This window comes from Trachurus japonicus, chromosome 19 (genome assembly GCF_045865225.1).
Source record: "Trachurus japonicus isolate A0001 chromosome 19, Traja_1.0".
Lineage (NCBI taxonomy): Eukaryota > Metazoa > Chordata > Actinopteri > Carangiformes > Carangidae > Trachurus > Trachurus japonicus.
This window is the reverse complement of record NC_140925.1, coordinates 8,001,460-8,029,443: the sequence shown is the minus strand read 5'-3', so window position 1 is coordinate 8,029,443 and position 27,984 is coordinate 8,001,460. Positions and strand designations below refer to the sequence as shown.

Genomic DNA, 27,984 nt, shown 5'->3' with positions numbered 1-27,984 from the left:
TCAGTTGGTTTTTGGTCAGACTTCTCAGCAGTTGTTCAGACACGCAGCCTCTCAGCAGAGTCTCTGGGTCCCCTCGGAGACATCTTGTCATCCACCGATCTCATAAGAGTCCACTGTTTTCTCATACCTCCCTCCTGTAGCATCAAAGTCTCACCTAGTCGCTGCTGGATTTGTTGGCAGAGACACCTCGTCTGTTGACCGTGTTGACTATAAAGCAGCTGCTTGAAGCTGACTCAGGTTTTCACAGTTTAAATTTCTCTCGCTCACTGCCGCTCGCCACTCACTCTTAAATTTATCTGAACATGCGAGGGCCTCTCCGGCAGAGGCGGCAAATGGAGTTGGGGACGGTGTGACATCCAGTTTCGGATTGGCATTGACCGCAGACTGAGGAAGGTGAAGGACACAGAGCTATTTCCATCTGAGTCTATCAGTGGAAAAGAGGCTGGCATTGAACCATTCAACCCTCCAAAGATATAGAGAGAGATGCAGCAGAGGAAGGGAAGGAGGGAGGGAGAGAGAGAGAGAGAGAGAGAGAAAGCAAGCGGGGGAGGGAAGAGGATGCAAAGAAAGGGAATGTGGGAGACAAAGATGGAGTGTGCATGTTAGTGTGAGAGAGGGAAAAGGCAAGCCGGAGAGAGACAGTGATAAGTTGACATGTGGGAAGTGAGATGTGACAAGCCAAGAGAAAGAGATGCTCAATCAGCGCTGTCAGGTTTTCTCGCAATCAGAGACAGTCGTTGGAGACTGCAGGCAGTGCTATTGACGATGGGCTGCCTCGCTAATGACAGCTAGGCGTCCATGTTTTCAGCAGTGCTGACTGTAAAATCAATGGACTCATTTGTGCACACTGCTAGAATATTCTTCATTACACATTTTGTGATTTTTATTGCATACGCCTTTGAAAATGATAGTTGGGCGAAGATGGAAGATCATTGTAAATGGTGTAAATATACAGACCTTGATCATGCAGCACGTTAAAATAGCTCTTTTTTTCCAGCTGTTTAACACACAAGTCTCTTTAAAGGGGACATGTAGGAGCCATTTTGCCTGGTTTGTGTTTTGACCACCAGATGGGGTATTGGGTTGGGGAAAGAGGATATAGGTAAGGGCGTAATGAGCCTCAGGTGTGTGTGGAGTGGGAGACCAAAAAGTTTTCTGACCGTGATTGACCGAGATTGACGTGATTTACCGTGATTTAACGTGTTTGATAGTGATTTGACTGTGATGAAGGGTGATATATACCTGAGAGAAGCAATACAGTGCCTTACCTGAATTGTTTGTGTCAATACATAATTATTATAAGAAACCTCACATGTATGGACACTGGTTTGTGGACATGCGTCCGGAGAGTTTCCACATCTGAACGCCCAGGAACTTAATTATACACAATCTATTGGTAAGATACAAGGACATATTATGGAAATATCACTTTTTGAAGGCTCTTTAACATATTTGTCTTGCCTTCCGGCCCCCAAAATGCTAGAATTGACCAAAAAATCTTAATTTGCGGACTCCTTAGATTGAAATCCATGTGGTTTTATGAGCTGTTCCCTCAGATGTCTTCAGTGATGTAACTAGCTTTCAAATTCGCGGGGCGAGCAGTGGCTGATTTGCACTTAAAGGGACAGGCTTTGAAACTAGCTGTTCTGAACAGGGCTGTTTTGAGCAGATGAAAAGAGCTGTGATGTTTGATCCTTGGGGTATTTTGACCACAGTATGCCACAGACATGTCTTTAAGACACCTGGGAACTATTTTAATTTGTGGAAAAGGGGCATAATATGTCTCCTTTAACACATGAATAACAAACAGCAAGAAGTTCTGTGTTTTTTCCTGCAGGTGGATAAAAACATATACAAATATATTAGAGTAAAAAAACACCTGAGCTGTGATTGACACCTCTGGATGGATTTTTTCAGTGCTGTTTGTTTTGTGTTTGCAGCTATGGACACCACCAAGGACCCATGCCAGAATGTGAAGTGCAGCCGCCACAAGGTGTGCGTCGCCCAAGGCTACCAGAGGGCCATGTGTGTCAATCGCAAGAAAGTGGAGCACAGGTAGGCGGAGAAGTGGTTTGTGTTTCTGTTTTTTTTTTTTTTTTTTTGCAAGACAGGGCCGCATGGATGTTTGTTTGTTTTTTTGAAGATTTCTGTGCAGACACGACACAGGCTTTTCAGTGGCAACCCGCCGTTAGCTGTGCGTCAGTTAAAAGCCTTTCAATGTCTGGTTGGAGAGCTATTGATTAGAGTCTCTAACAGGGCCAGAGAGTGTCATGAGTCAGGAGTGAAGTCATTTTTGATGGAACAGTCCTGCTGTGAAATGACTAATTAACTGCGCGCATGGAAGGTGGTAAAGTGAGCACAGAGAGTTATGGAAGCAAATGAGGCCCATAAAGATTTGACACATAAACTGAATATCTCATTTTGAACTTTCATCACACATCATACTTTTTTTTTTTTTTTTAATATTTGGCTTGGTCAGATCTGAATTGTAGCCATATCTTAATTATACTGTCAGAGGCAATTTAAGTATCCTGATTTTTTTAGATCTGAATTTGGCTAGATGAATTTGAGCAATTTTAAATGATGAATTAAACTTCTTTTCTTTAAAAAAAAAAAAAAATTGGCTACCTATATGAACCTTAAGAAATATGCGCACTTAACATAAAAGTTTTGAAACTTGAAACCGATAATTGAACATTTCAAAAGGAAGGAATTCGCACCACATTAATTCGGAGAGATGATTTCCAAAGTAAGATATTCGGGTGCTTTGACTTCACTGGTATTTGAATATTACATTAATAATGACCTGATTTGAATATTTCATTGATAATTACTTGAATTATTCAGTAGTGATTAAACTTTAAAATTAAGTGTTTAGTTGCTTTGTGGCGATTACCTGTTCTCACATGGGCTTCACACACGCCTACACTTGCAATCGTGACAGCTCTGCTCCAATCAGAAACAGAGGAGAGAGATGCTGGTCTAATGACTTTCACTTAATGTCAAGGGTACGTACCTCATCATTAATTAATGCATAACTAATATATGACTCGTGATGATCTAATGCATGATGTATCATGAACTCCCGTGGCTCAGTCTTAATTATAAATGAAGCCACTATTACTTAGTTTAATTACTTAAAACTACATGGATCATCAGTTTGTGAACTCATACATATATGTACTTAAGACAGAAAAAAAATTGCATCTCCGAAAGTGAGAAGGCACCAGATTATTACATTTAGTGCAAACATTGTGAAATTGGCCAGGGAGACTTTGATGAGCTTCTTCACTGTATCTGATTGAAGCTTGCTCTGTTTGAGTCATATTGTGAGGACCATAAATACAAGCAGCTGAGACAGAATATACTCATCCAGGCCTCTAATTAGGGACAAATCTCACCAAACACCCTCAGTCCCCAAATCACTGCAACTCATCATTTTAGTTCCATGACTAAAATCCCAAATTAACACAAATAAATCTGATACAGCTGATTAAAGAGGAGCTCTGTATCCGTGTACACGTTTAACATTCAGTGTGAGTATGTAACGTAATTTAAAACTGCTTTAATCTATATTTTTAATTGGATTGATATAATAACTTGTATGTTGCAAAGGAGTTGTAAAAAGCAAGGTCTTTATTCTTCAACCCTGTCAAAAACCAAAATCTTATTTTTCTTGTGTGTGGAGAATACTTTAGAGCCGTTGCCACAAGTCTGATCCAGTTCTGTGTCCAAAGCTGTTGTAGTGACAGTCACACTAGGATCCCAGACACACTTTTAGAGCTATCAAACAATGTATAATTGTCAAAGTTGCATGAAGATTGAGTCTGGTACAGATCTAAACAGTGAAGCCAAAGATGATTTTACAGTGTTTTTTAAATTAATGTGAGAACACTTAATGTTCGGTCAATAAGGGCCTCATGCAGCCACTAGAAAAAACAAAAAAATAGGCATAACATTGTTGAACAAAAATGTTACTAATATTAGCAACCATTATCTACCAGACAAAGTAAGGCTGTAGCAGCAGAACCTCTCAGCTTTTAAATAAGCCAGGGTTTGTTTTAATGGTTATAAATGCAATTTCTCTTTTGTTAGCAGAGTAGTTTGTTATTCTGTGCTTAGAAACTTACATGGTTTACTGTGACGGAACAACAGTCAAACTTTTGTCAGTGGCTTGAAGCCCATAGAAGTAACTTTTTGAAAAATTCTTGTTCATTACATTTAATAATAAAGTCCTTTTGTATAACCGTAACATGGCACTGAACTGAAAAATGTTCAGTATTTTTTTTGAAAAGGAAAAATAAATGTCCATTTTACTGACTGTCACTTAGCAACAGTACATCTCAAACCACTCAGACCCTGAGATTACTTCGTACTTGACCTTTTATGTTGAAAATAGTGTGTTACCAAACTTTCTCTAAGACGGCAGCTTTAGAAATCATGGCACAGACTAATCATTGGAAATGGACACAGAGGAGTGAGAAGGAGAGGTCGAAAACATGACAACCAAAACCTATAGAAAACTCACAGGGATTTATGCAAGTATCTCAGATGCTCCACCCAATTCCTAAGACTCTTTGGTTTTCTGTAGTAAATCTCTCAAAAAAGCATTTATCGGTTCCTTCGCACATTCATCCCACTTTGACTGAAAAACAAATGAGCAGGGTTGCGGCCTGAAAAGAATTAATGGAGTGAATTATTACTACCTGCAAAGCCTATCTGCAGCGGCAGGCATTTATCTTTTTCAATAAAGTGCTTCATTTACAGAGTCACTCCAGAGATGAGAGAGACTGTGTCGAGTAATGGGTAATAAGCATGAACGCAGCCGCACTAAACCATCCCAGCATCATTAAGTAGCAGCCTCCGAAGTCGTGCTGCAGACTAGAGAGCCTCGACGTTGGTGCTCACTGAACATGCAGTCAATCACCGTGTGAGAGGAGAGCAAGCAAAGGGAAGTTTTATGAAGCGGTGCGTACAAATATTAACAAGCAGATTATGACTTTCTGGTAATTATGATCAGAAATGTCTGTTTCAGTTGTATTGATGTCGTAGTTGACGGCGGAGTGATAGCAATGAGTTGTAGTCTAATAAAAACATCTTGTTGGAGAGGATTTGTAGATGTAAGCTGTGAGGCTTTAAAGGGCCAGTTCACCCATCAACCCTTGTGGTGGTTGTATTAGTTTGGGTTTGTGTACAGTCTCAACAGTCAACAGCAGAGTGTCTTCTCCAAATCAGTGTCCCGTTACATCCCAATCATTTTTTTTTTTTTGCAGATGCTTTTGTCCAATGCAGTTCACCAGTAAGTGCTATCAAAGTTGACAGCTGCAAGAGCTGGATGTCTCCAAAAAACTGAAAGTGCATCCCTCTTCTAAAGAAAACTGAAAGCACATTGAGTGCCACAGTAGAAGTCTACTTAAGCTTGCTGCTGCTGTTGTTGTTGTTTTGTTGTTTTTTTAAAGAGATGAGACATGAATGGTTCAGGGTGTCGAGATGTCGTGTGAAAAGGGGGCGACGCGGTGACTCTGCCATCCTGGCGTCAAAGTGAACTCAACTGCTGAGGAGGAGGAGGAGGAGGAAGAGACAGGCATCTGTTATCTGTTACTCTGGATCATCCACAGACCTCTCTGTCAACAGTTATCACCGGAGCTGCTGTCTACCAAAGAAATAGTCCATCAGAAGACTGTTGAGGGAGTAGCTGTTCCTGGAAAGACTCAAGCACACTGTTCCTGGAAAGAGTTATAAGCCACGTTAAGAGGCAAAACTAGTGAAGACACTGGTGGTGGTTGTTTAAATAATAATAATACGCTTTCTATATTTAAACATATTGTAATGTCACAAAAGTTGGTGCAGATTTAATGATGCCATAGCACCAATAAGAGTTTGATATTTGTCTCATGAAGGTAGTTTGGATTCCTATTGCATTTGACACAAACATGCATTAATATTCCTTGGGATGAACTGCACTAACTTGAATCCTCTTGTTTTTCTCCAAGTCAAAATATAGTTTACCCACTTATTTATTAGGCCTATGACTCACTCTTCTCTTGCTATACCTGCAGTGACAACAACTATTGCGTTGATTTGCATAAAACTAGCAAACTAGCAAAGTAATTGGTATCTGTGTGTCCACTTGTCATGGTGGTTAATGCCTATGCAAAACTAATGACAATTCATTTATGTGTTTACTGCTAATTAGCGAGAGCTAACACGCCAAACTGGCGACATGGTAAACATTGTACCTGCTGAACATTAGCATGTTGCCATTTGAGCATGTTAGCATTGTGAAATCCAGCATTTTATTTTTCTTCTTTTCTTGTTCCTATCCAGCTTGAATCCACTTGTTTTGTATCAAAACAGGAGGTAAAGTCCCAAATGTAATGGCAGTATTTTTGGGGGAGGTGAATTATTTCTTTTATCAGCACAAACACATTTTTCACTGGAGTGGTGACAGACAGACATCCACGGGCAAGTACTGCTGTGTAGATGTGTAGATACCTGTTTGAGTTAAAGGTAAGTGTTAGGGTGCTTTCTCTGTAATCTGGATGAATTGACATTTTTGACTTTCTCCCTTTTTCTCCCTCTCATGTCCAGAGTCAAACAGCCAGGGCATCAGGAGGAGCATGACAGCAGCTGTAAGCCTTGTCCTGTAGCAGCCTCCTCACCTGTATGTGGCTCTGATGGACACAACTACGCCTCTGAGGTAAAAAGAAAACACTATGTTCTGCACCAGCATCTTTTTTTTTGAAAGCACTTAGACTTGAAAGCTTAGATAATTTTCCTTTTGCTTTATTACTGGCTTATGGCTCCGTAAAAAAAAACAAAAACCCTGAGAAGAAATGGAAAGTGGCCGTGTCATCGTTTTAAATAATGAGAGCAGTCCAGTCAAGTGCTGTTTCCTGCTATGCTGACATATACGTGGGCAGAGCAGGCCGGCACAGTTCATCACTGCTTGCGGGAGGACAAGTGCACCAGCTCAATGCGGCCGCGTGATTAATGACTGACGTTGTTTTGAGCGGCATCACCGTGCACCGGCCACTAGCAGGACTCTTTATTGATTTATGTATAGTTTTTAATTTTGACCTTGCATGGGAAGACGGCGGAAAATGACAGCTCATTCTTGCTGCCTTTCTCTAAGTGCTGTGTCTCATCTGAATGAGCAATCTCTCTTTCCTGCGGTCACCCCCATAAATATTTTAACTGCAGCCATGCCACTCTCTCCCTCCCTCTCTCTCTCTCTCTGTGCTTACAGTGTAAGTTGGAGCAGCAGTCCTGCCTCACGGGCAAAGACCTGAACGTCATGTGTTCTGGCTTCTGCCCATGCGCCACAGCCTCCATCACCATCACGAATACTGACACTAAACGTGGCAAGTACCTCCTTCATTTTGTGTGTTTCAATTTTGACGTTCACATCTCCAGCCCTGGGTTACTGTCACTGCTTTCACAAGGCAAAGCATCAAAATTAAAGGGATAGTTCACCCAAAATTCAAATTTCACTCATTATCTACTCACCCTCATGTCGACTAAGAGCTGTGAGAAGTTTCAGAGTCCTCCGTGCCTTCTCTGAGTTACAGCGGGGCTCCGCGCAGCAGTATTTGTCCATATAATGGTTGTCAATGGATACCAACTTTCTTCGTCCAAAAAGACACACCAAAAAACATCCAAATACCTCCATAGTGCTCGTCTGTAATGTCCCTCTTGTATTGAAGCCCCAACATGAGAAATTGTTGCACTGACACAGGAAGAGCAGTGAACTGAGACACTGGGAGCTTCCGCTACAAACAAGCTTAAAACATAGACTAATTTAATTTTTCTCGGAACAATTTCTCATGTCGGGGCTTCAATACAAGAGGGACCTTACAGACGAGCACTATGGAGGTATTTGGATGTTTTTTGGTGTGTCTTTTTGGACGAAGAAAGTTGGTATCCATTGACAACCATTATATGGACAAATACTGCTGCACGGAGCCCCGCTGTAACTCAGAGAAGGAACAGAGGACTCTGAAACTTCTTACAGCCCTTAGTCGACATGAGGGTGAGTAGATAATGAGTGAAATTTGAATTTTGGGTGAACTATCCCTTTATATATATTTAAAAAAAGTTATGTCACACTGTACTGGTGGCCACATACGTCACACTGTTTGAAGGAAAGGAGCTCCAATTACCTGAGACAACCAATCCACCCGATGCTTGATGTTTGGGATCAATACTCACCAATTTCAGAGATTACTGTTCGCCCAAATATCCCCCATGTGGTTCAACTGCTCTTTCAATCATGTAGTAATTAATTATTTAGAGTGTACACTATCTGTCATCGCAGCCAAACACTATTGATTGTTCGGGCTCTGGGGCACGTGAAAATGCCAATTGATCAAAGGGATGAAATGTTACTCCTGTTTTCCATCTGTAGGCTACGCTGGATTTCAATTGGATAACAGCAACCTGCTGTAGTAGAGTTAATTGCAAAGTAATGTTTTCTTTGATTAGCAGATCATACACTTACAAATCACAGCATGAAAATCCGACAGTGCACCTCAGCAGCTTTACAGTGAGGGAAACCTGTGCACTTTCCATCAGTGAGAGCTCTATGAAGCTGTGTAGAGTCCCTCGCCTGCTTGCTGTTAAGTGCCAGCCAGACTTCTGAATGCAGGGATTCCCTTTTTTTGCTCCTTAAGAGAGCTGCACCGGCCAGGACCTGGCAGACCTGGGTGACCGCTTGAGAGACTGGTTCCAACTCCTTCATGGAAACGCAAAGCGAAATAACTCTGGCAAGCTCGGAGCTGGCACCGCTTCAGGTTAGTAAACTCACAAAGCGGCTTTATTCTCCTCCCGCCTCCAAACTTACAACTCAATTGTCTATGCAAGGAAATGTAGTGTAAACAGAAAGAAGAAGCTGAAGTATTATGCAAATGATTTCTGACAGCTCTGGACAAGAGCCTGGTTGCGAGCTGCAAGGACTCCATCGGCTGGATGTTCTCGAGGCTGGACACCAACGGAGACCTTTATCTGGACCAAGCCGAGCTGGCCGCGATTAACCTGGACAAGTACGAGGTCTGCATCCGACCCTTCTTCAACTCCTGCGACAGCTACAAAGACGGGAAGGTCTCTACGGCAGAGTGGTGCCTCTGCTTCTGGAGAGAAAGTGAGTAAAGAAAGCAGTGGTGTTTGAGTTAAATGTCTGTTTGGGTGAAATAACAGCAAGGTTACATCACTGGGAGATAAAAAGGTTTGCATTGACGTGACTTAAATCCATGTGGCAAAACAAGCCTTTAGAACTGTGGTCTGTAAGACACTGAGAAGTGGCTGCTCTGACACATATTATTGTATGTTTGGATCTGTACCTCAACACCGGGGAAGCAGCGGCTCCCTTTAAAGGAACAGTTTGATAACTTAAGAAAGTGCATTTCCCAAAATGCTGAACCATCTCTTCAAGCCAAGTTAGGCAGCCAATAGCAGCTATTTTAAAGCAGGATTTGGCAGCGGATTCGACATCTTCAAAACACATTCTGGTCGTCTGTGGCTTGTCTGTATTTTCGACTTCAGTGGTTTGAATACTCCATCAATTCATCTCTCATCTACTGGTACTGATACATCTCCAGCATGGTTAGCAATTCTTCTGCCCTGCTGAGAACAACCTTGGCAAGACCTCTTATCTGAGTCATCTGACAGTTTGCAAAAATGTCCGTCTGGCCCATCGACAGTCCTTCTCCATGTCCTCGGTGAACTCTGCCCAAGCTGCCCAAAGTTTTGTCTCTCCACCAGAGAAGGCTCTTCTCCTCCTGATTTAGTGCCTCAGTCTCTGGCTTTGGCAGCTTCGCTCTCTGCCCGTTTCTGTGGCTGCGACTGCGAGATAAACCAAAAACTTTCCAGCTACAAGTGCAAAACAACTCTTTCTCACAATAGAGGCTTTGAATAACACCGTGTCCTTTCCTGGGCAGCAGAAAGTGTCGACAGCTCCTCTGTGGAAGATGCAGTTGTTCTGGAAAAGAAGCTCTAAAATTGTTTGTTTTTGTTTTTTTACATTGTCTCCATGGATTTTTATTTCACATATACTCTTAAAGTGGACATAGGCCTTTTGTTTATTGTCTAATGCCCCCATATTGTAGCACTGGAGGTGATTCATTTATAACTATACTATATTTTTTGTCAAGACTTTTCACAGCTCTCTTTTATTGAAAAAAATTAAAAACCTAAAAGCTTGTTTCATTTGCATAGAAATTAAACGCAAATTGCCAAAGTAACTTGGTAACACTGTGAGTTGCATTAATAGAAATATCAGGCAAAATGATCAGACAATGAATCAAAAATAGCTGGTGTGTTTTAGGAGTTGTACTCTGTAACTGTAGTTATCTTTCTATGGGTATTTTATCACGCCTAACCTGTGCTCACAAAGCTTTTACCCACTGCACCTTTTGCACCATTTGACCTTTACTAAACAAATACTGGATATTTCTGGCAGCAACCTCATTTGCACGCTGATTATCCAATTGATCAGGCATTTAACCTGCATGCAAAAGGTTCCCCTGACACCCTAATCAATTTTTCATTTGCTGCCAGTGTTGTTTGTATATACACATAATAACCATTGTGTAAAAATGGTTTCCTATAAATGGGATCCTATATGTAAACAGATAATTAGAACTAATAACTACTGTAACAGACTTTTCTCTTTGTGACTAGATAATGATTTGTGATGAATATATGAATTCATCTAGTTTTGTGCAAACACTACAGATCTTCCTTACAGATGAGAAAACCTCCTCTTCTTTCTAACTATTTTAGAGAGTTCCTTGTCATTCTCAGACTACATCCATATGTTCTTTCACCTGAGCTCTCGACAATCGATCAGGCTCAGAGGGAATGAAATATACGACTTTTTAAAACGGATCAATATGGGCAAAAAGTGTAATTATGGAGAGCATTGATTGAGATAAAGTTTGAGGGGGAGCCGTTTCAGGTATTGTCTGTCATCACTTTTCTCCTCTGGTTCTCACAGAGCCGCCGTGCCTCGCCGAGCTGGAGAGGATCCAGGTGCAGGAGGCGGCCAAGAAGAAGCCTGGTAAATACGTCTTTTCCCCTCCTTAACAGCACCGTGAAGTTCAATAAGCATTTGACTGAACAATTTTAAACACCAGACGTGCAGAGGAAACAGGAAACTACCGCTATGCACTGTCTAGCTGGCGTTGCCCCCTTCATTCGCTGCGGTGTCTCTGGGCTCTACCTATGTAACAAGGCGCCTTGAGCAGCGGGCGAGGAGCTGGAGGAGCCTCATTAAAGAGATCACAAGCTCATGGCTGGGATTAGGCCCTAATCAGGCTTGGGGAGAGGGGGGGGGGGGGGGGGGGATAAAGGGGCAGCTCTGGCTTTGAAAAGGAGCAAGGCTAACGTGCCTGTTTGGCTCCCTAGGAAACCCCACGCTGCAGCAGTATCAACCCCAGCATGCTCAACACTGCTACTTTCCAGTTCTAGCTCCAGAGACGTCCCTGAAGCCCACTTCTCTCATTGCTTGTCTTTTCTCTATAGTTCTCGCAGTAGCAGCGGGGGGTTGGAGGGGATGGAGGATGGAGGATGGAGGATGGGGAGGGGGGGGGGCTTATTAGGGAACTTCTCTTCAGGTTTGACAAGAGCGTCCTGAGGGAGGCTGGAACAGTGGAGCTCTGTCACCGCGTCTGTCACCACGTTTTTTTTTTACATGCCACTCAGCGCAACACAAGGAAAACACGCCGCCGCGGCCAACATGCTGTATGAAAACGACATCACATCCAGCAGCATATGCACCGCTCGTGTAAAACAAACAGGGCCGGGCTCTGTCTGTCTGTCTGTCTGTCTGTCTGTCTGTCTGTCTGTCTGTCTGTCTGTCTGTCTGTCTGCCCGCCTGCCTGCACGGTCTCCTCCGCTCCTCCTCCGTCCTGACTGATGGTCTTATCTCAGGTTCACTAAGGCGTGCTGGCACTCTCGTTTATGCTGCGCTCATCTCGGGCATCAGCATGAGGCAGCTATGTCTGCTGAAGGTATAAATATTTAACACCTAGGCCTGTGTGTGTGTGTGTGTGTGTGTGTGTGTGTGTGTGTGTGTGTGTCCTTGCAGGGATGTACATTCCCAGCTGCGACGAGGACGGCTACTACAGGAAAGTGCAGTGTGACCAGAGCCGAGGGGAGTGCTGGTGTGTCGACCAGCATGGTGGAGAGATGATGGGAACCAGAATCCATGGCAACCCCGACTGCGGTAAGAGAGGGGCATTTGGCAAACGCATATTTCTTCACACTGTGCACAGCAAGAAAATCTCCCTCTTACAAAGTCATCTTTTGTTTGCACCCAGTCTGGAAAGCTGTGGTGATTTTATTTTTTTGTATTTTGGTGCATTGACCTGCTTCATTCTTTTCATATCACAAACACACAGAAGATTACTGAAGATTGACAGGTTGTAATATTCTTTGTTCATCTGCAGGTTTTTAATTGTTCTGATTAAAGAATCAGTCACAGACAAAAAATAAAAATAAATAACAGATGGAGATTTTTGGCGGTGTTGGAAATAATAGCTGCATCTGTTCAGTATTTCAAGTATCTGAAATTGTGCCGAAACAAATTGTCATATTTGTTATCAATTACCCTCCCAGTTATTCCTTTGATTAATCTATCTAACATCAAAAGTTGTGAAAATGCCCTTTTTCTGTCTTTCTCAATGCAATTTAATTCAAATCTTTTTTTAATATATTTACCTTTTTCCAGATGAAGTGGCTGGATATTCTGGGGATTTTGGGAGCGGCGTGGGCTGGGAGGACGAAGAGGAGAAGGAGGCCGAGGACAACGGTGAGGAGGCGGAAGAGGAGGAGGAGGAGGAAGGCGAGGCAGATGATGGAGGATACATCTGGTAGAACTGTCTGACCCCACGCCGAGAGCCACGTCACAGCTGCTGGCCTGAAAATCTACAGGGATGGCTCTCTGTTTCTCTCTCTCTCTCTATAGCAGCAAAAGATTTTGGGATCGGACTCAGGAGGCATGAAGATGTATCGTCCTGGTGGGATATGTGGTGCCGGGCAGGTCCAGTGATGAGATAATGACCAGTTTTTGTCTTAGATAGGTGTAATTGCTTCATTCTCTTCTCTGTTTTTTGAGCGACAGAGCTTTTTATTTTGCCGTCCTGAACAGCAGGACCCACTGACTAGCCTACTGCGCCATAGGTAGCTAAAGTCCATCAGAATTCCTATCTTGTCCGACCGCCATCTATGCATATAGAGATTACCAGTAATTTTGTATTGTGTGAACAACTGCTTGAGTATTAGATCCGCCGTCCCACTGGAATGACAAGAGATCAGAATTTAAAGGAATAGTTCAACATACATCTGTTTGCTTTCTTGTTGAGAGTTAAATGATAGGATGATACCACTCTTATGTTAAATATAAAGTTAGCTGTTAGCTCAGCATTTACCAGGTTGTGTCTAAACTTAAAAAAAAAAAAATCCACCAACCTAGCAAGTCAATGTGCCAGGGAAAGAAATACTCCAGCAAATATATAGCAAACCAACATAAATTCCTTATTAGTGAGCTTTAAAAGTGCTGGTTGGGGGTTTTTCTTACTGTTTAACATCAGATCAGCTATTGCCATGTTTCTGGTCTTAATAATAATCACATGAAAGTGTGAAAACAATGTGATATATTGTTTGTAGAGACAGACCTACAGTTATCACCTGAAAATGCAACTCCTCTTGCAAATTTGTTCAGCTATCTGGTCAGAAATGTTTTGATTCACTTGATTTCAGAGCATCATTTTCAGCCACACAATTAAGGAAACTTTGTTTGGGAAATAGGTTCTTAAAAACCTGCATTAGCAGACAGACAGTTGGAGACAAACTGGTGAACATATAGTGGAGCAGTTAGCAACTGAAGCAAAGTTTCTGGTCTACTCTCAGCAGGTGGAGGAGACCAAAAACAAAGCTAAAAGAGAGTAAATACTGGGTTTACATGCATTTGTCCAACAGAAACATGACTCCAAATAAAAACTGAATGTAAATAAGCAGTTGCAATAATATGTTAATGTTATAAGTAGCCAACGCAGGTTTCAGCTGAGTAAGCTAACCGTCTCCCAGTTGTAGCATCACTGTTGTACAGACAGAGATTGGTATCAGCTGTTTCTAAATCTCAGCAAGAATACAAATCTCCCAGAATGTCGAACTGTTCCTTTAAAGCAGTTCAGTGCAATGTGGTCATGTATTTCTTATCTGATTCTGCTTCTGTACATAAATCCAGTGTAAATTATCAATGAAGCAAGCTTAGAGGATTTCAGGCTAACTTTATGATGAAGGTGCACCACGGCTCATGGCAGTTTTTAAATTGTACATGCTTTACGGATTAAGTGGATACACACAAAGACACAGGACCTATATATATTTCCAGTTGGATTACTTTTATTATTATTGAGAATCAGTAGAAGTGCACCCACCAGTAGAAACCACTAACCGCTGTCCTCTGCTATCTCTGAAATCATGTCAAAGAATGTGGCACAACTACGTTTTATTCTGAGTTTGCAACTGTATTTTGTGTTTATGAAAAAAAATGTGTGCATTACTTGAAGTTCTGTGTGTATACTTGAATTCACATTGTAATTTTTTTTTTCTATGAGAATATTGTTGCCATGTCTTCATCCATGCTATTGATAGGCCAGATGTTTGGTTGTTTTTAGTATTGCATGTTAGTGAATAAGAATGTACTTCTAGGCTGAGCACTTTACTAATAAAGGCACTGGAGCCAAGCTGTTTGTTGACTTTAATCTTTTCTAGCTATTTCAGGGTTGAGAACGATCGCCCGGGGAGAAATTAGGTTTGTGTTTGTGGCTACTGTGTCGCCAAGTCACAATCATTTCTCTCTGTAAAGAAGGGAACACTGTGCTTAGGCAGGGAAATGCAATGAATTTGTAAGAGAAAGGCAGTTTTTCTTTTGTGTCCTCACTGTGGTCAGGAGAGGATCTGTATCACCGACTGCAGCACTCAGCCTTTTCACCACAGCAGACCCATAAATAAACCAGCGCTGTTTTCAGTAAGCCTACCTAATGTGGAGTAATCTGCTTATAAAACATAAGCTGGGATGTGTAAATAATGAATATTTTAGAGCACAGAACTTCTTTCCCATGACCTTTTGTGCCCCCTCCCCTCACACCTGGTGTGTTCAAAGACTGATTGCTGAAGATTTTTTCACCCACTGCCTGTTATATGTAATTGCAATTACATCTGATTGTCTTTAATTTCATCATCATCGTCTTCAATCATGGAGCCTGCAGTGGAATTTGAAAAAAAAATAAAAATACGGAGGTTGAGAGCTCCAGAGTTTCCTCCCAGCTGAGGCTCTGACAGGCAGATGAGGGTATTTACTTGGGGGTTTTTTTTGGTGCTGAGCTGCCACCTCATGCTAGAAGAACAAATTACAGCGGTCAAATAGCGCACACCACTAAATGACCACAATTTGACAGACACCGCTGTCTCTGAACTGAAAACAAATAAAATGCTGCAGTTAAAGGTAAAAGTCGGTTCTTGCAATTTCTCCTAAACTGGAGACAGGAGGAAATCACCTGCATAAAAATAACTTATATTTAACTCTTGAGAAGTTGACATTTTGGAGATAAAACATTTTCACTAAATCATTTAAATATCAGCAGAGCAAATTTAATTTTGAATGTAGTAGATGAAAACTATAAAGTCAAGAAATAGGATCAAAATCATACTGACATACAACAGCTGAGTAATTATATCAAGACTAACAGCAGGAATAGTGATATTACAACTCACAACAATGCTTAAGTGAAGATTTAAAAGTGACTCTACATGAGATAATGGATCAGACTCTTGGAGAATTACAGACACTACATTAGTATGTTTTGAAAACTAGCAGTACAATCTTAAAATAACTTGACAGACTGGTGAATGGCGACAGTGACTGGTGTAAAGGTGATCACCGTCTTTTGAAATGTGTTGAAGTTAGAAGTGTAGAAAAAGTTGCAGTAAGTTAATATCAAAATATGACAATAATTAAGCCTGGAGATAAAAGCGTCAAAGCTTCTCTCCTCGTCCGACAGTGAAAAGAAAATCTCAGTCACGTGCTGTAGTCAGTGGAACAAAACATTATTGCAGCACTGAACTTAAAATTACAGTCCTTTGGCTAACAGACACACTTACTGAGACTACAAAGTGAGAACAAATCTCAAAACAAAGTAATTTAAAATGAGTGGGGATAATAAATTCAAATTTCCCTACTGCAAGACTAATAAAAGAATATCTTACCTTAAGCAGTGACTTTAAAAAAAAAAAAAGAAGAAAAAAACAATTCATTGCAAAAGCACCAACTCATGAAAGTCAATATTTCAGAGGCCTCTGTCTTAGTAACTGCCTGCAGCCTTGCAATTACCCATCCACCCTCCTACCCCCTGCCACACATTTCCTCTTGGAACCATAGACACATATACAATTAGATCACAAATAAGTATTTTGATTTTGGCATTTCTTTTATTTTTTTCTTTTAGTAATATAAACTAGTTTGCTTTTTAGTTGTGTTTGGAAAGATTTGTCACTTCCCACTTCTCTACTTAAAGCAGAAGTAAGCGGAATGTTTGTGTTAATATAAGTCTTAAATAGTTATATCTTCCAAAAGCAATCACTAATATAGAGTGTTTGGTCCGAAACACGGGTCTGTCAGTCACTCTGCTCTGCTCTGAGCCGAGGAGAAAACTTTCCTTGTATCCTACAACCTTTATCCAATGAGGAGAGAGAACGGCATAAAGGGGCGGTCCTCTCTATGTGTGCAGCCAAGGGATGCGCATGAATGTGGTGACGTAGGGACGAGGGCGGGGACTGCTAACTCCATCTGCTGACAGGAAGTTAGCCAAAACGGCCGGATCGCTTACTTCTGCTTTAATTCTCTATTTCTTCTGTCTGACTATGGAAAATGAGCCTATTAAAACCCTGTAGTTGGAAATATATAACAAAAACAACAAAAAAACACACACTTACCCAGATGAGTCTATAAAAGGCGAATTTTATTACAACAGCTCATCACATGGACCAAAATACTCATCTTTATAATATTTGGATGTTGTCATTGCTTTAAATAGTCATTCTCTAAAGGGCATTTACTGTACAAACATTTACATCTGTATTATACATAATTTACAGGAGAAGAACAGAATATAAACTATGATCTATACCCTGTAAACATGGGACACAGGAAACAGTAAACGGGCACAATGATCACATGCTTCTGTTCCTCATCGTACATGTGCTGTATGAGGATACAGTTTCATACAAGCCATTGTAAAGATGTATGCGTGTCTACATCTACAGACTCAAATAGCAAAAGTATTTACGTATCCAGAATAAAATTAGAAATATTAATTTACAGGTTTGCATATTAATGTTTACAAGATGCACTCTCATATCTTTTCAGATAGTCAAAAAGTACATTACCTGCAGCACTTCAACCTTGTTACTGTTGTACAGCTTCATTCTGATCACCTGACAATAAATAGCTCAGGCGCTAGGATAAAGTAATAAATAACAAGTAATAAAATATAAATTATCCACTATGTTAGTCTCTTATCTAAAATATTGCTGCGTCAGACTTGATTTAAATCCACATTTTCAATAAACAGACTAAGACCTATATTCTTTCCAACTCTACCAAGACTTTCTGTACAGTAGAGTTGATCAATCTTCATCATTGCTCCCTGACATTTTGAAAGCAAAGCATTTCTACTAACGGCATGTGATAATGAAGCAAGGGCAGCTGCTGAAAGCCATGAAAATCCTTTACGATTATCCCAAAGTCAACGATGATAAATACTTCTTTCAGTTCAACAAGCGTACGTAAACTTGGCTGCCTTCACTGCAGCATGTGACATCACTTTGGATCAACACGTGTGGGAAAAGAGCAAATATTAAAAAAGCCACTGAAAGTGAGCAGCACATGAATCATCAGTGAGCCCTTCAGTTTGACTCAGTTTCCTTCATCATCTTTGCTTTTATTTGTGGGATGTTGTGCTCCGTTTTCAGCTTTTCTGGGTTCTACTGGGGATTTAACATTATTTTGGCTTCTACTCATCCCGGGAAATAAATGTTTTGTTGCAGTTCACACTCCCCCCTGCTAATCCCAAACTCATTAGTACACATCTTTGGCTATATATACATATTTGAAGGCAGTGGCTGCGTACCATGAGATTAAATAAATTAACCATCATCTTCATCTTCTGTATATAGTTATTTGTCAAATGAATTGTTTTAAATTTTAAGTTAATCCATATTAATGTAATGTCACATGCAATAAATTAGTCACCACAGTCACGAGTCCTTAGTTTTCATTACTTACGTCTGAATAAATTCCAACTTGAGCAGTTAGTCTATAAAATGACTAATGCAATACTGACGTCTACAGATCTACATTGTTGCTCAATGTGTAACTCTGCGTAACACACCATGAACCAATGTTACAACTTTGCATTGGAACCTTTTAACCCTGAATAAATGCTTTAAGAATTAAAAAACAGTATGCTCTTAATAATGTCATTTCTAATTTTAACTGATTGACACAAGCAAATAGACAAATTTATTGTCATGTTTCATGGAAATGTGTCAAGAAAATCCGTTCTGGTTAATCAATGTACTGTGATAACCATCTGAAACCTTCCCCATAGCCTTGTTTTTTCAACACGCTGCACATGAAAATCTCCAGCGGTCGAATGTTCAGCTCCTTCAAAGAGACATTTCCCTGTTGGCCACAATAAGGACAAATGAGGACGATGCTCATCCGGCACCGGGACGCACACACAGATCATATTATTTCTGAAATTTTAAAAAGATAAGGCCTACCTTTCCTGTAACTTGACCATCAAGAGCAAAAGCTCCTCTCAGTCCTCCTTCGCTGATGGCCTCGGGGCGGTCGATTTTATTACCCAACACCAACACTGGTACGTTGACTATGGTTTCATCTGCTAGGAGAGCCTGGGAATACAAGAGCAGCACAATCATCATAAATCTGCTGTTAACAACAGACAACTGTCGGTGCTGTTACAGTGGAAACAGCTTGCAGCAGCAATGGTTAATCTTACATCGAGTTCGGTCTTAGATTCTGTGAGTCTGTCGTGATCTGCACAGTCTACAAGAAAGACGACTGCGTTCACAGCCGGCAGGTAATTCTTCCAAACTCTTCGAGCTATAAACAAAGGAAAAACAGTTACTGAATCAGTGGTTCAATGTGTTAATAAATATGCCACTTTCAGCTTGTAATGCAGCAGTTTTGAAGAGAAACTAACCAAATACAGTCTTATATTTTCAATAACGTTGTAGTGAACTAAAAACCCTGATAATGTCCTGCCTTTAATGTGTGCAACTACCCCCATGAGGAGAGTGTTGGAGCTGTCAATCAAGCACAGCATGTAACTCTGAAGTGGGAACCCAAGTGACAACACCTGGGTGGGTGCATAATGAGATTTTATTCTGACTGTAAGGCAAATATGATTTCACTGTTTTTACTATCAGATTTAGAAACTGTGATAATGATTCCAAATGTAATTTATCAATGAATAATATGATACTCTAAAGTGGCATTTGCACAAACTCTACATACCAGGACATTCTTCCTTTAAATTTCTTTTCAAATGTCTTCAATATCTAAGCTTGGTAGCTGCAGCTCCTAAAATGTCATTACACATCAGCGCTGCAGGGACTTCAGAAGTCTTGTGTGGTAGATATAAGACCTGTGATTGGTCAGCTTTTCTTTTTTGATACATGCTCCTAATTACAACAGAAATGACTGATGCTGAAGACATGGAGTAAATTGAAGAAAGGCTCATTACTGGGGTTTTTTCACAGATAAAATTTTGACTTATAGTAGTGCAGATGACGTGTAGTTAAAGCAGATATCAGTGGAATGTTTTTGTTAATATAAGTCCTAAATAGTCCTATTTTCCGTCAGCAATCACTTACATGAAGTATTTCAGCCTAAACACGAGTCTCTCCGTCACTCTGCTCTGCTGTAACCCGAGGAGAAAATTTTCCTTGTGGGATACAAGTGTTATCCAATGAGGGGAGAGAACGGCATGAAGGGCTGTGTGTGCAGCCAAGGGATGCGCGTGAATGTGGTGACGTAGCACGAGGACCAATTGATGCCTGACAAGGGCGGGGGCTGCTAACTCATGGTGCGTTCAAGGAAACTCGTACTTTGTGTTTTTCCTTCCTGTGAAGTCATACCAGTTCGATCTGGTACGAGTTCACGGGTCGGAAGTTACGAGTGGCCGTTATAGGGAACTTTCACAGACAACAGGACGGTAAAAACACGAGCTACGGGTTACCTGGAACGCTACCAAGTCGTAGTTGTGACTTGAAGCTGTAACTTACGGTTTCAAAAGCCTGCCTTGAACACAGCATTAGCCGAAACGGCCGTGCCGCTGTTATCTGCTTTAATATAGTTGATATGGATAATATAGTTTCAGGGTTTGGGTATTGTGGCCTACTGTCACACTGTTACAGCAGCAGTAGTAAAACCAGTGTTTTTCATAACAAGTCAAAATCTAAAGTTCATTGTGATCTAGCAAAGGTCTTTTCACATTTTAAATTACTTTCCCAGAAATCAGATTTCACATGTTGTGGTGACAGAAATCAGTGATAACTATCTTCTTTTTTTTTTCATTGTGTGTCATTAGTGGCAAAAATGAAGGTCTCACCTTGTACATGTCCTCCCAGATCAAACGTTGTAAATGTCATGCCACCTATTGTCAGCTCCTCAGAAGCTTTGATGGAAAGAAAATAGAACAGGCTGTGATTGTTTATCCTGCACAGTAAGAACAGCGGATTGCTCAGGAGAAAATCATGATATTTTTCCAACAATGACAACTGTTATCACTACACAAGTGATTCTGCAAGACGGTATATAAGAGAATCACATCTATAAAACATGATGTGCTGGAAGGAGGATGTTCCTTTACATGAACACAACATTTTAACTTCTTTAGAAGAGCACTTATCTATTATTCATTCATTAAACTCACATTTCCACACATCTTTGCAAGCAGCTTACATGAAACAAATACTCCACCCACCCAAACACAAACACATTTACAATCATCTAAGTGTAAAATAAGTCAACTGAAGTACCATAAAGTAAAACTGCAAACTGCAAATCCTGCTCCTTGAGATCTTAGCCAACTTTATTACAGTACTGGTGCCAACACTGAAAATGGCCAGTGCATAAAAAAGGTTGATGCTATATGTACTTATATTTATAGAGGGGTAAAATGATACAACCTGTACCATAATATGAAGTGGTATGATATAAACTAGACTACTAATGTTTACAGGCAAACATACAACCCTTGTACGGCACACTACTGTCTGCTATCATAATATTGTTCCTTACTTGGATGCAGTGTGGGCACATGTTGGCCCAGTCTGTCATCTTTCAACATGTGGAGCAGTGTTGTTTTACCAGCATTGTCCAGGCCCAGGAAAACCAGCTTCCCATTCTTTTTGTACAGACCTGGAAGAAATCACAGAGGGAGGAACTGATGTATCATAAATTACCATGAGTTCTAACTATGTAGCAGATTTTGACCTAGTGCTTACATGTCAATAACTGAACACTGTAAACTGGTAGTATTGTTGGTTGGTTTTAATCTGTTTTAACCACTTTTTTCCTCATTTCACTCACTCATTTCAGAAATTCAGACCGTACTTACCTAAGAACTGTAAAACACTGCTAAACCCCCTGTAGATCCAGTCAAATAAAAATGACATCTTGTCGGTCTTTGCCTGAAACAAGGGGAAAAAATGTCAGTTCCCTATCTCAGAATACTGCCATAAGAAAGCAACTATTTTAAGTACTAAATCATCATGCAGAATTATAAATCCAGAATCTAAATATCAGGTTATTAAGGTTTATTAAGATGCAGCCTTAGTTTCTCTTGGACTGTAATTTGTGTTAAGATGTTATAATTGCTCTTCAATGTCAATAGAGCAGGTAAAACCCAACATTTTGTGCAGATAGATTTATTTACAGAGTAGTAATTGCATTACATTACATCATCCAGGTGGTGTTGTTACCTGTGACGTTAAGTTACACGGTAACTCCTCCCACACGTGTAACAGGTGCCTACCGTTATCTTTAAGCAATAAGGCATCATTTAGGCCAGGCTACCTACACCAGTACCTACTATCACCACTTTCTGATAATGAAAGCAGCTGAAACATTAATGTCATCTGTGGCAACATTTTTCTTTTTACCTAACGTTACACACTACAATGGCTGCCTTATTTAACACCTCTCCTCTCTGCTATATTTGCCAGTCGTTGTTTCCTGCGTCGTAAAAAAGACAATCGCAGCCTTCAGTAGTGTGTTGTCTCATTGTTCAACTGTGTTTGCAGCCATGCTGTCGGTGCCATTAACGCTTGTTACGCCGTGGTTCGCTAGTTATTCAACGTAAACCGTGATAATAATGCTGTTTGGCTAGTTAGCATTAGCACGTTAGCTTACGTCAGACCTCTGGTGCTTTCCAGAGTCTCACCGGGACGACGTATATCGTGTAACAACGAACAAACCCGTTACTACGAGATGCCGGTAACGCAGTGTGTTGTCATTGTCGTATTACAGCACTTTACTCACTCTTTAGCACAAGCTGCTAACTCACCTCTCGGCACCGGCCAGCGCTCAGTAGTATCGGTGGTCTCCTTGGAAACAGTCAATGGAGGTCTTCTTCCTCTTAGCGTGAATTGGCGTCCACTGTGTTGGAGTAGCGCCCCCTCATGACGGCGGCCGGTAAGTGAAAATCCCCCACACTGCAAAGGTGAGCTGCTCTTTCAGGATTTATAAGAAATTAAGAGTTGATTATGCTCTTTTAATTGCACTATAACAGTCATTTTGTGTTCTACCGTCCTTTTTATGACTCTATAAGACAAAAATTGTTTTGTAAGGTAGATCCAAATAATGAATTTGTGTGGTTAGACGATGCTGAGAAGCTAAAGCATCTTTTTCAGTTGAGTATATTTGCATTTTCTTTATTTCTTGAAAAGGCTTGGGCAATGGGACGAAGAGCGATATATAGTTGAGTACTGAAAGTAATCTTGAATTTATTTATGTTACACCTGTGTGGCAGGTAACACCAACAGGAAGGACTGTTAGTCTTTTTTTGTATTTGTCATTAAATGTGTCTTGTAATCCCATATGGGATGGGACACAGTGGTGGCATGACACGAAAATGAAAAAATTCATTCATTCATTCATTCGTTCAGTTAAACGCAAATATTCCTATATAACATAAACTTTCATTGTTTAGCACCTACTGAAATATTCTCAAACTAGCTACTTTATCTAGCCTATATATTAGAAACACATTTAACGTAAATTATACAAACATTTATATTATACTATTTATAATATTCATTAGTCAGTCTTTAAACGATTTTGAGAGTTATTTTTCAGAGTAACTCAATGTTAATAAGATATGTAAACATAGGATGTTAACATATTATGCCACGAATTCAAATATCATTGTGAAGTTTGCACTACTCATGGCAAATTCTCCATTTATAGCCTATGATTGAAATGCCTCAACAAGGAGAGATCTATTTAAACAATAGCTTTATCTTTTAGTCTATAGTTTTTTATATTATATTTAAGCTTTTATTACTCTTCTTTGCATGTTCTCCACTGTATAGGCCTACTATCCACTTTATTTATCTGACTTCAGTTAAAATATTGACCATAAAGGATTAACTTTCGGAAAAGTACTTGAGAGAATAAGCTATAGAATAAAAATGCTATCCAAGCTGCAGATTTATGTGAATATTATGTTAAATTAAAACAGGTGTGACATCATCATCATCATCATCATTCAGAAACCAGCTGTTTTTAATCCCTTGAGCTGCATGAGAACATGATGTAACAAAAGTTTTTAACCACACTGTAAAGGAATGTAGAGCTTTATTGAAGTTAAGGGTTTTAATAAACTTTTGTACTGTTAAGTAGCTATTACATTGCAGGAACACCAGATACACCATTGTGGCAATATATGGAGGAATGTATGAGTAATAAGAGAAATGAGGCAGAACATAATTCCCCTCCACCTGTCTTTTCCCATCAGGACGCCATTATCCACTCCAGATCGATATTTTGTAGGTCAGCTCAGGTCTAAATGATAATAATAATAATAAGTAATAGTGGCAATAAAATCAATACGATGCACAATAGCCTGGGACATGGTGAGGTTTATTATAGTGTCCTGTCAAGCCTGAAATTATGGGCTACAACATACATAAATGATGAAAAAGCATAAAAGTGCTTTCACGTGATCTGAATTTTTCCAAAGGGCCACAATCACACAACAACCAGTTTTGACAACAACAGCATAAGACAAACAAGTTTCAACAACAACGATAACACACAAAAAAGAAAAGGAAAAAAAGAAGAAAGAAAAACAGGTAAAATGTGACACAACAATATACATCCAATGTGTCCAGTTCATGCGCTCCTGTGATGTGTAGAAATCAGATGGAAGCAGTGAAGGAGTGAAGTCACATCTCCGTGTTTCTGCCTGCGGGCTTTTCTTTTCTACTTCTCATAGTAGAACCATTTGTCAACTGAAAAATAACCAAGCATAATTCATTTTCACAGAGTGAAAACATAGACTTGCTGCAATGAAACAAATAAATACAGAACACCCACCTGAACTTGGAATAGCATCTTCAGCTCCAAAAGCAGATGCCTGTAAGAGTTAATGAATTCATTACAAGGTGTTATTGTGGACTTATTAAATGCTGTCATACTACATAGTGTTGTGCTGATTTTGGGAGACAGTTTTCTATTATGTGAAAGCCAAGATATTCTTGCTCAGTTGGATTCAACTGAAAGAAACCAGCTTAAGCTTCTCTTGTCTGAGGCATTGGTAGTAACAGGTTACCATCCCTATTCTCATTAAGGAGAGGATGGTTATGGGAATTTTCAGCTTCTAACATGAAGATGAAAATAAAAATTGACTTACAGACTTAACCACGGCTTCTGCATCTCCAGCAGAGCAGCAGAAGGGACTGTCTGGGACGCTGGTGTTCATGCTGATACAAGAACAAGAGAAAACTCAGAAAACAACTCCAGCTTCAAAAGATGGCAAAAAAAAAATCACTGAGAGCACCAATACTACTCACCAATTTAACTCGCCAGCATCAGTCTTCTTGGAGATCAGTGCTTTCCAAAACTCATGAGTGCTCTTCACTGTTGAAATGGCAAAGTCCTAGAAAAGAAAACATCCTGTTTTCCTTATTTGCATCCTCCACAAAATCAGCATGAAAAAAAGCTAAAACGCTTTAAGAGACACAGAACAGATTAAGTCTTGATATAAATTCAAGTTTTCTTCTGGCAGTTGCTTTTAACAATGCTGTGAATACAGTTTTAAAGTGTTATACCCTGTCCTTGAACTCCCCATTGAAAGCAAACTGGTTCTCCGGTTTCCCGTCTGGAACTTTATATCTTTTGAACCAATCAAAAGTTGCTTCCAGATATCCAGGCTTCAGTCGCCTCACATCTTCAATATCTGCAACCAGTCGACAGCAAACGAGTCTCAGTACAAAATAAATTTAAATGTAGCTGATGGTTTAATATTTGGCAGCATTGCAGATTATTCCTACTGTTAAAATCTCCGGCTTCAGGGTCCTCTGTATTGATCACAATGACCTTCCAGTCTGTTTCTCCTTCATCGATCAGAGCCAGAGTTCCCAAAACTTTCACTTTGATTATCTCGCCCCGTGAGCAGACCTGGGAGTTGGAGGCATGTTTTGAAAAAGCTTGCAAACACTTGGATTTATTTCTGTGTCCTCATCACCCACAAATGGAGGTGTTTCCGTACCTTATTTCCTATGTCACAGATGTCAATAGGATCATTGTCTCCACAGCAACCTGTGTCACTGTCCTTGTGGTTAGGGTCCTCCCACGTCTGATGAAAGGGAGAGCAAAGAGAGATGTTTGATAGTGCACAAATCTGGTTTGGTTTCCTGCGTGTGTTTTTTTTCTTTGTTATTTAAACTTTTATTGGCAGCCAAAGAGCCAAAGATGATACAAGTCTGATAAGACAAAATCAAGTTAGTCATAGTTACCAATCCAATTTTCAATTTCTATATAAAAATGTAAGGAGGAGAAAAAACAAAAACAAAAACAAAAAACGAACGCATACAAAGTAAAAAAAAAAGATATAGTAGCCTACATATACAATAATTACATGAAATTAGTGAGGAAGGAAGAGGAGATGGAGGCAGGACTTGCCTGTGGAATAGCTCCATAATTCCAGATGTAACCTTTGTGAGGAAACACGTTGGCCACATAACGAAGATTCCCCTTCTTCAAATCTTGTTTCAGCGGATTGAGAGGATCTTTGGTGGCGATCTGAGAAACACGGATACGAAGCAAATGAAATCAACTGGTCTGGAAATTAACTGGAAAATTAAGTAAATGGCATAAATATGTGACTTCCATAATCAGTTTAGACATGTTCTGGTAGATGATTTATTACAGTCATACAATTATTTGATACTAAAGCCATCATTGTATGACACATCTTGAGAAATGGTTGCATCAAGTACAAAGGATATGGTTCTTTGTCTTAAGATTTATGACAGATTTATTAATAGAATATGTAAATACATACCTCCATCTTCGCATTTGTCCATCTTGGAACCTCCACAACAGCATGAAAAATATTCTGCAGGATGATCAGAGACAACATTTTGTTACGCATTGTTATGAATTCTCTAGTGTTAAGTACATTTCCACATAACTTGCAGAATGCCTAGAGGAATAGCTGATGTACACAGTATATCTACAAAACAAAACATCAATTTATCACCAGTGAGATAGTGAGACTAAAAAAGTGAGGCGGGAGTAGATAAATGACTCGGAGCCAACATAACACTCACAAAAAGGAGAAACAGAGAAATACATTTTTGTATATATACTGTATTTTACAAAGGAACTATACCAGGGACATATAATGGGCTTTCTTGAACTTGTGATGTGAACTTTTACATTAACTGGTGCATTTACTAAAGTCAGTTAAGGCAGCCCACAGACTGATGCTCCCAGGTGGTGCTGGGGGAAAAAGCATCCATCCATCATTGCAGAGAAACATATTTGACAGTCGAGTTTGGGACACACACACGCACATCTACACTTTCCTAGACCTCCCACCCCAAAAATGCAACAAGGACTGCAAAACAAAATAAAAATAAAAAGATAACAGACACATGATGCTTACCTCTGCTTCATTGGCATAGACGGGTATGTCATGGAACGGAGAGATGTATTTACCCTCAGAGTTTTCTGTGTAAAAGGAATGTGCATTGTAGCTCAGATGAGACAAAGAACTGAAAAGCTGACGAAGCCCTTTGAGTACTTGTCTGCACTGTACTATAGGTATTAAAGCAGCTACTTATTCAAGCAACTATTACACAATCCATGAAGGGATTAGCTCCTTTCACGACACAAACTAATTCATTTGCTTACTGAAAAACAGCCTGTAGTCCTGGGTGTTGGGCCGACCCCTCTCCTCGATGGTAAAGCTCATGTCTGCTGTTGGGTTTTAAAGGGTTCCTCTGTAGTCGGTGCTCTTACTGAGGAGGACTAAGCAGCTCCTGACTGACAGGCAGTCATTGAGGTGGAGGAGCAGACATGCGCACAGCTTAAGCCAAGGTTAGAGACCTGACAACTGCCGGCATGTGACAACAGAGCTGCTGTTTGAAGAGCAGAAAGGCCAGGTGACAGAGCTGTGCAGGGTCTCTGTTGTTAAGTCTCTGTACGCTCTCTGAATTCAAATCACACCCGTAGCCAACATGTGTAAACAAACCCAGGAGAAGCAGAATTTCTCAGAATAGTAATCAAGAGCTAATCCATCGTCACTGCCACTTCTCCATGCTGCTGCGTGGATGTGAAGTTTTCTACCTTCTTTCTTTGCGTGTGAAGTGATTTGTTTGGGT

General features: G+C 40.3%; 3 protein-coding genes across 8 annotated transcripts in view; 1 reads left to right on the top strand and 2 right to left on the bottom strand.

Moving 5' to 3' along the window:
• Window positions 1-13,393, top strand: part of LOC146967320 (testican-2) — a 42,122-nt gene extending 28,729 nt beyond the window's left edge. For 3 of the 5 annotated variants that reach the window (XM_085761197.1, XM_085761195.1, XM_085761199.1), the window contains exons 3-10: window positions 1,941-2,055; window positions 6,592-6,700; window positions 7,250-7,368; window positions 8,677-8,792; window positions 8,921-9,139; window positions 10,994-11,056; window positions 12,086-12,223; window positions 12,728-13,390. In XM_085761197.1, the coding sequence (XP_085617323.1) occupies window positions 1,941-2,055; window positions 6,592-6,700; window positions 7,250-7,368; window positions 8,677-8,792; window positions 8,921-9,139; window positions 10,994-11,056; window positions 12,086-12,223; window positions 12,728-12,873 (1,025 nt within the window). In that variant the 3' untranslated portion in view covers window positions 12,874-13,390. Of the gene's footprint in view, window positions 1-1,940; window positions 2,056-6,591; window positions 6,701-7,249; window positions 7,369-8,672; window positions 8,793-8,920; window positions 9,140-10,993; window positions 11,057-12,085; window positions 12,224-12,727 lie in introns of all 5 variants that reach the window. The other 2 variants (XM_085761196.1, XM_085761198.1) reach the window with 2 other exon arrangements.
• Window positions 13,394-17,677: 4,284 nt separating this feature from the next.
• sar1aa (secretion associated, Ras related GTPase 1Aa) lies at window positions 17,678-22,766 on the bottom strand. Of its 2 annotated transcripts, none has more exons than XM_085761564.1 (7): window positions 22,659-22,766; window positions 21,711-21,783; window positions 21,392-21,511; window positions 20,700-20,765; window positions 19,086-19,189; window positions 18,847-18,978; window positions 17,678-18,745 (listed from the first exon to the last, which is right to left on the bottom strand). In XM_085761564.1, the coding sequence occupies exons 2-7, from the start codon at window positions 21,766-21,768 to the stop codon at window positions 18,629-18,631; spliced, it is 597 nt and encodes a 198-aa protein (XP_085617690.1). In that variant the 5' UTR covers window positions 21,769-21,783; window positions 22,659-22,766; the 3' UTR covers window positions 17,678-18,628. The 2 variants fall into 2 exon arrangements, with proteins under 2 accessions (XP_085617690.1, XP_085617691.1); XM_085761565.1 differs by having other exon boundaries at window positions 18,475-18,745; window positions 21,711-21,777; window positions 22,655-22,741.
• Window positions 22,767-24,233: 1,467 nt separating this feature from the next.
• Window positions 24,234-27,808, bottom strand: ppa1a (inorganic pyrophosphatase 1a). The gene is made up of 11 exons (XM_085761593.1): window positions 27,515-27,808; window positions 27,267-27,331; window positions 26,661-26,714; window positions 26,279-26,398; window positions 25,866-25,952; window positions 25,648-25,774; window positions 25,426-25,553; window positions 25,168-25,253; window positions 25,008-25,077; window positions 24,692-24,731; window positions 24,234-24,606 (listed from the first exon to the last, which is right to left on the bottom strand). The coding sequence occupies exons 1-11, from the start codon at window positions 27,573-27,575 to the stop codon at window positions 24,578-24,580; spliced, it is 867 nt and encodes a 288-aa protein (XP_085617719.1). The 5' UTR covers window positions 27,576-27,808; the 3' UTR covers window positions 24,234-24,577.
• Between the last annotated feature and the right edge of the window lie 176 nt (window positions 27,809-27,984).

Excerpts from the sequence above, each read along its gene's own strand:
- sar1aa (XM_085761564.1), bottom strand. The coding sequence starts at position 21,768 with ATGTCATTTTTATTTGACTGGATCTACAGGGGGTTTAGCAGTGTTTTA. Across the intron at positions 20,766-21,391 it reads TGTGCCCACACTGCATCCAA|CTTCTGAGGAGCTGACAATA; the intron begins GTAAGGAACAAT and ends TTTCCATCAAAG. Across the intron at positions 18,979-19,085 it reads AATCTAAGACCGAACTCGAT|GCTCTCCTAGCAGATGAAAC; the intron begins GTAAGATTAACC and ends TTGTATTCCCAG.
- ppa1a (XM_085761593.1), bottom strand. The coding sequence starts at position 27,575 with ATGAGCTTTACCATCGAGGAGAGGGGTCGGCCCAACACCCAGGACTAC. Across the intron at positions 27,332-27,514 it reads GGACTACAGGCTGTTTTTCA|AAAACTCTGAGGGTAAATAC; the intron begins GTAAGCAAATGA and ends CCTTTTACACAG. Across the intron at positions 24,607-24,691 it reads AGATGCTATTCCAAGTTCAG|TTGACAAATGGTTCTACTAT; the intron begins GTGGGTGTTCTG and ends GTTATTTTTCAG.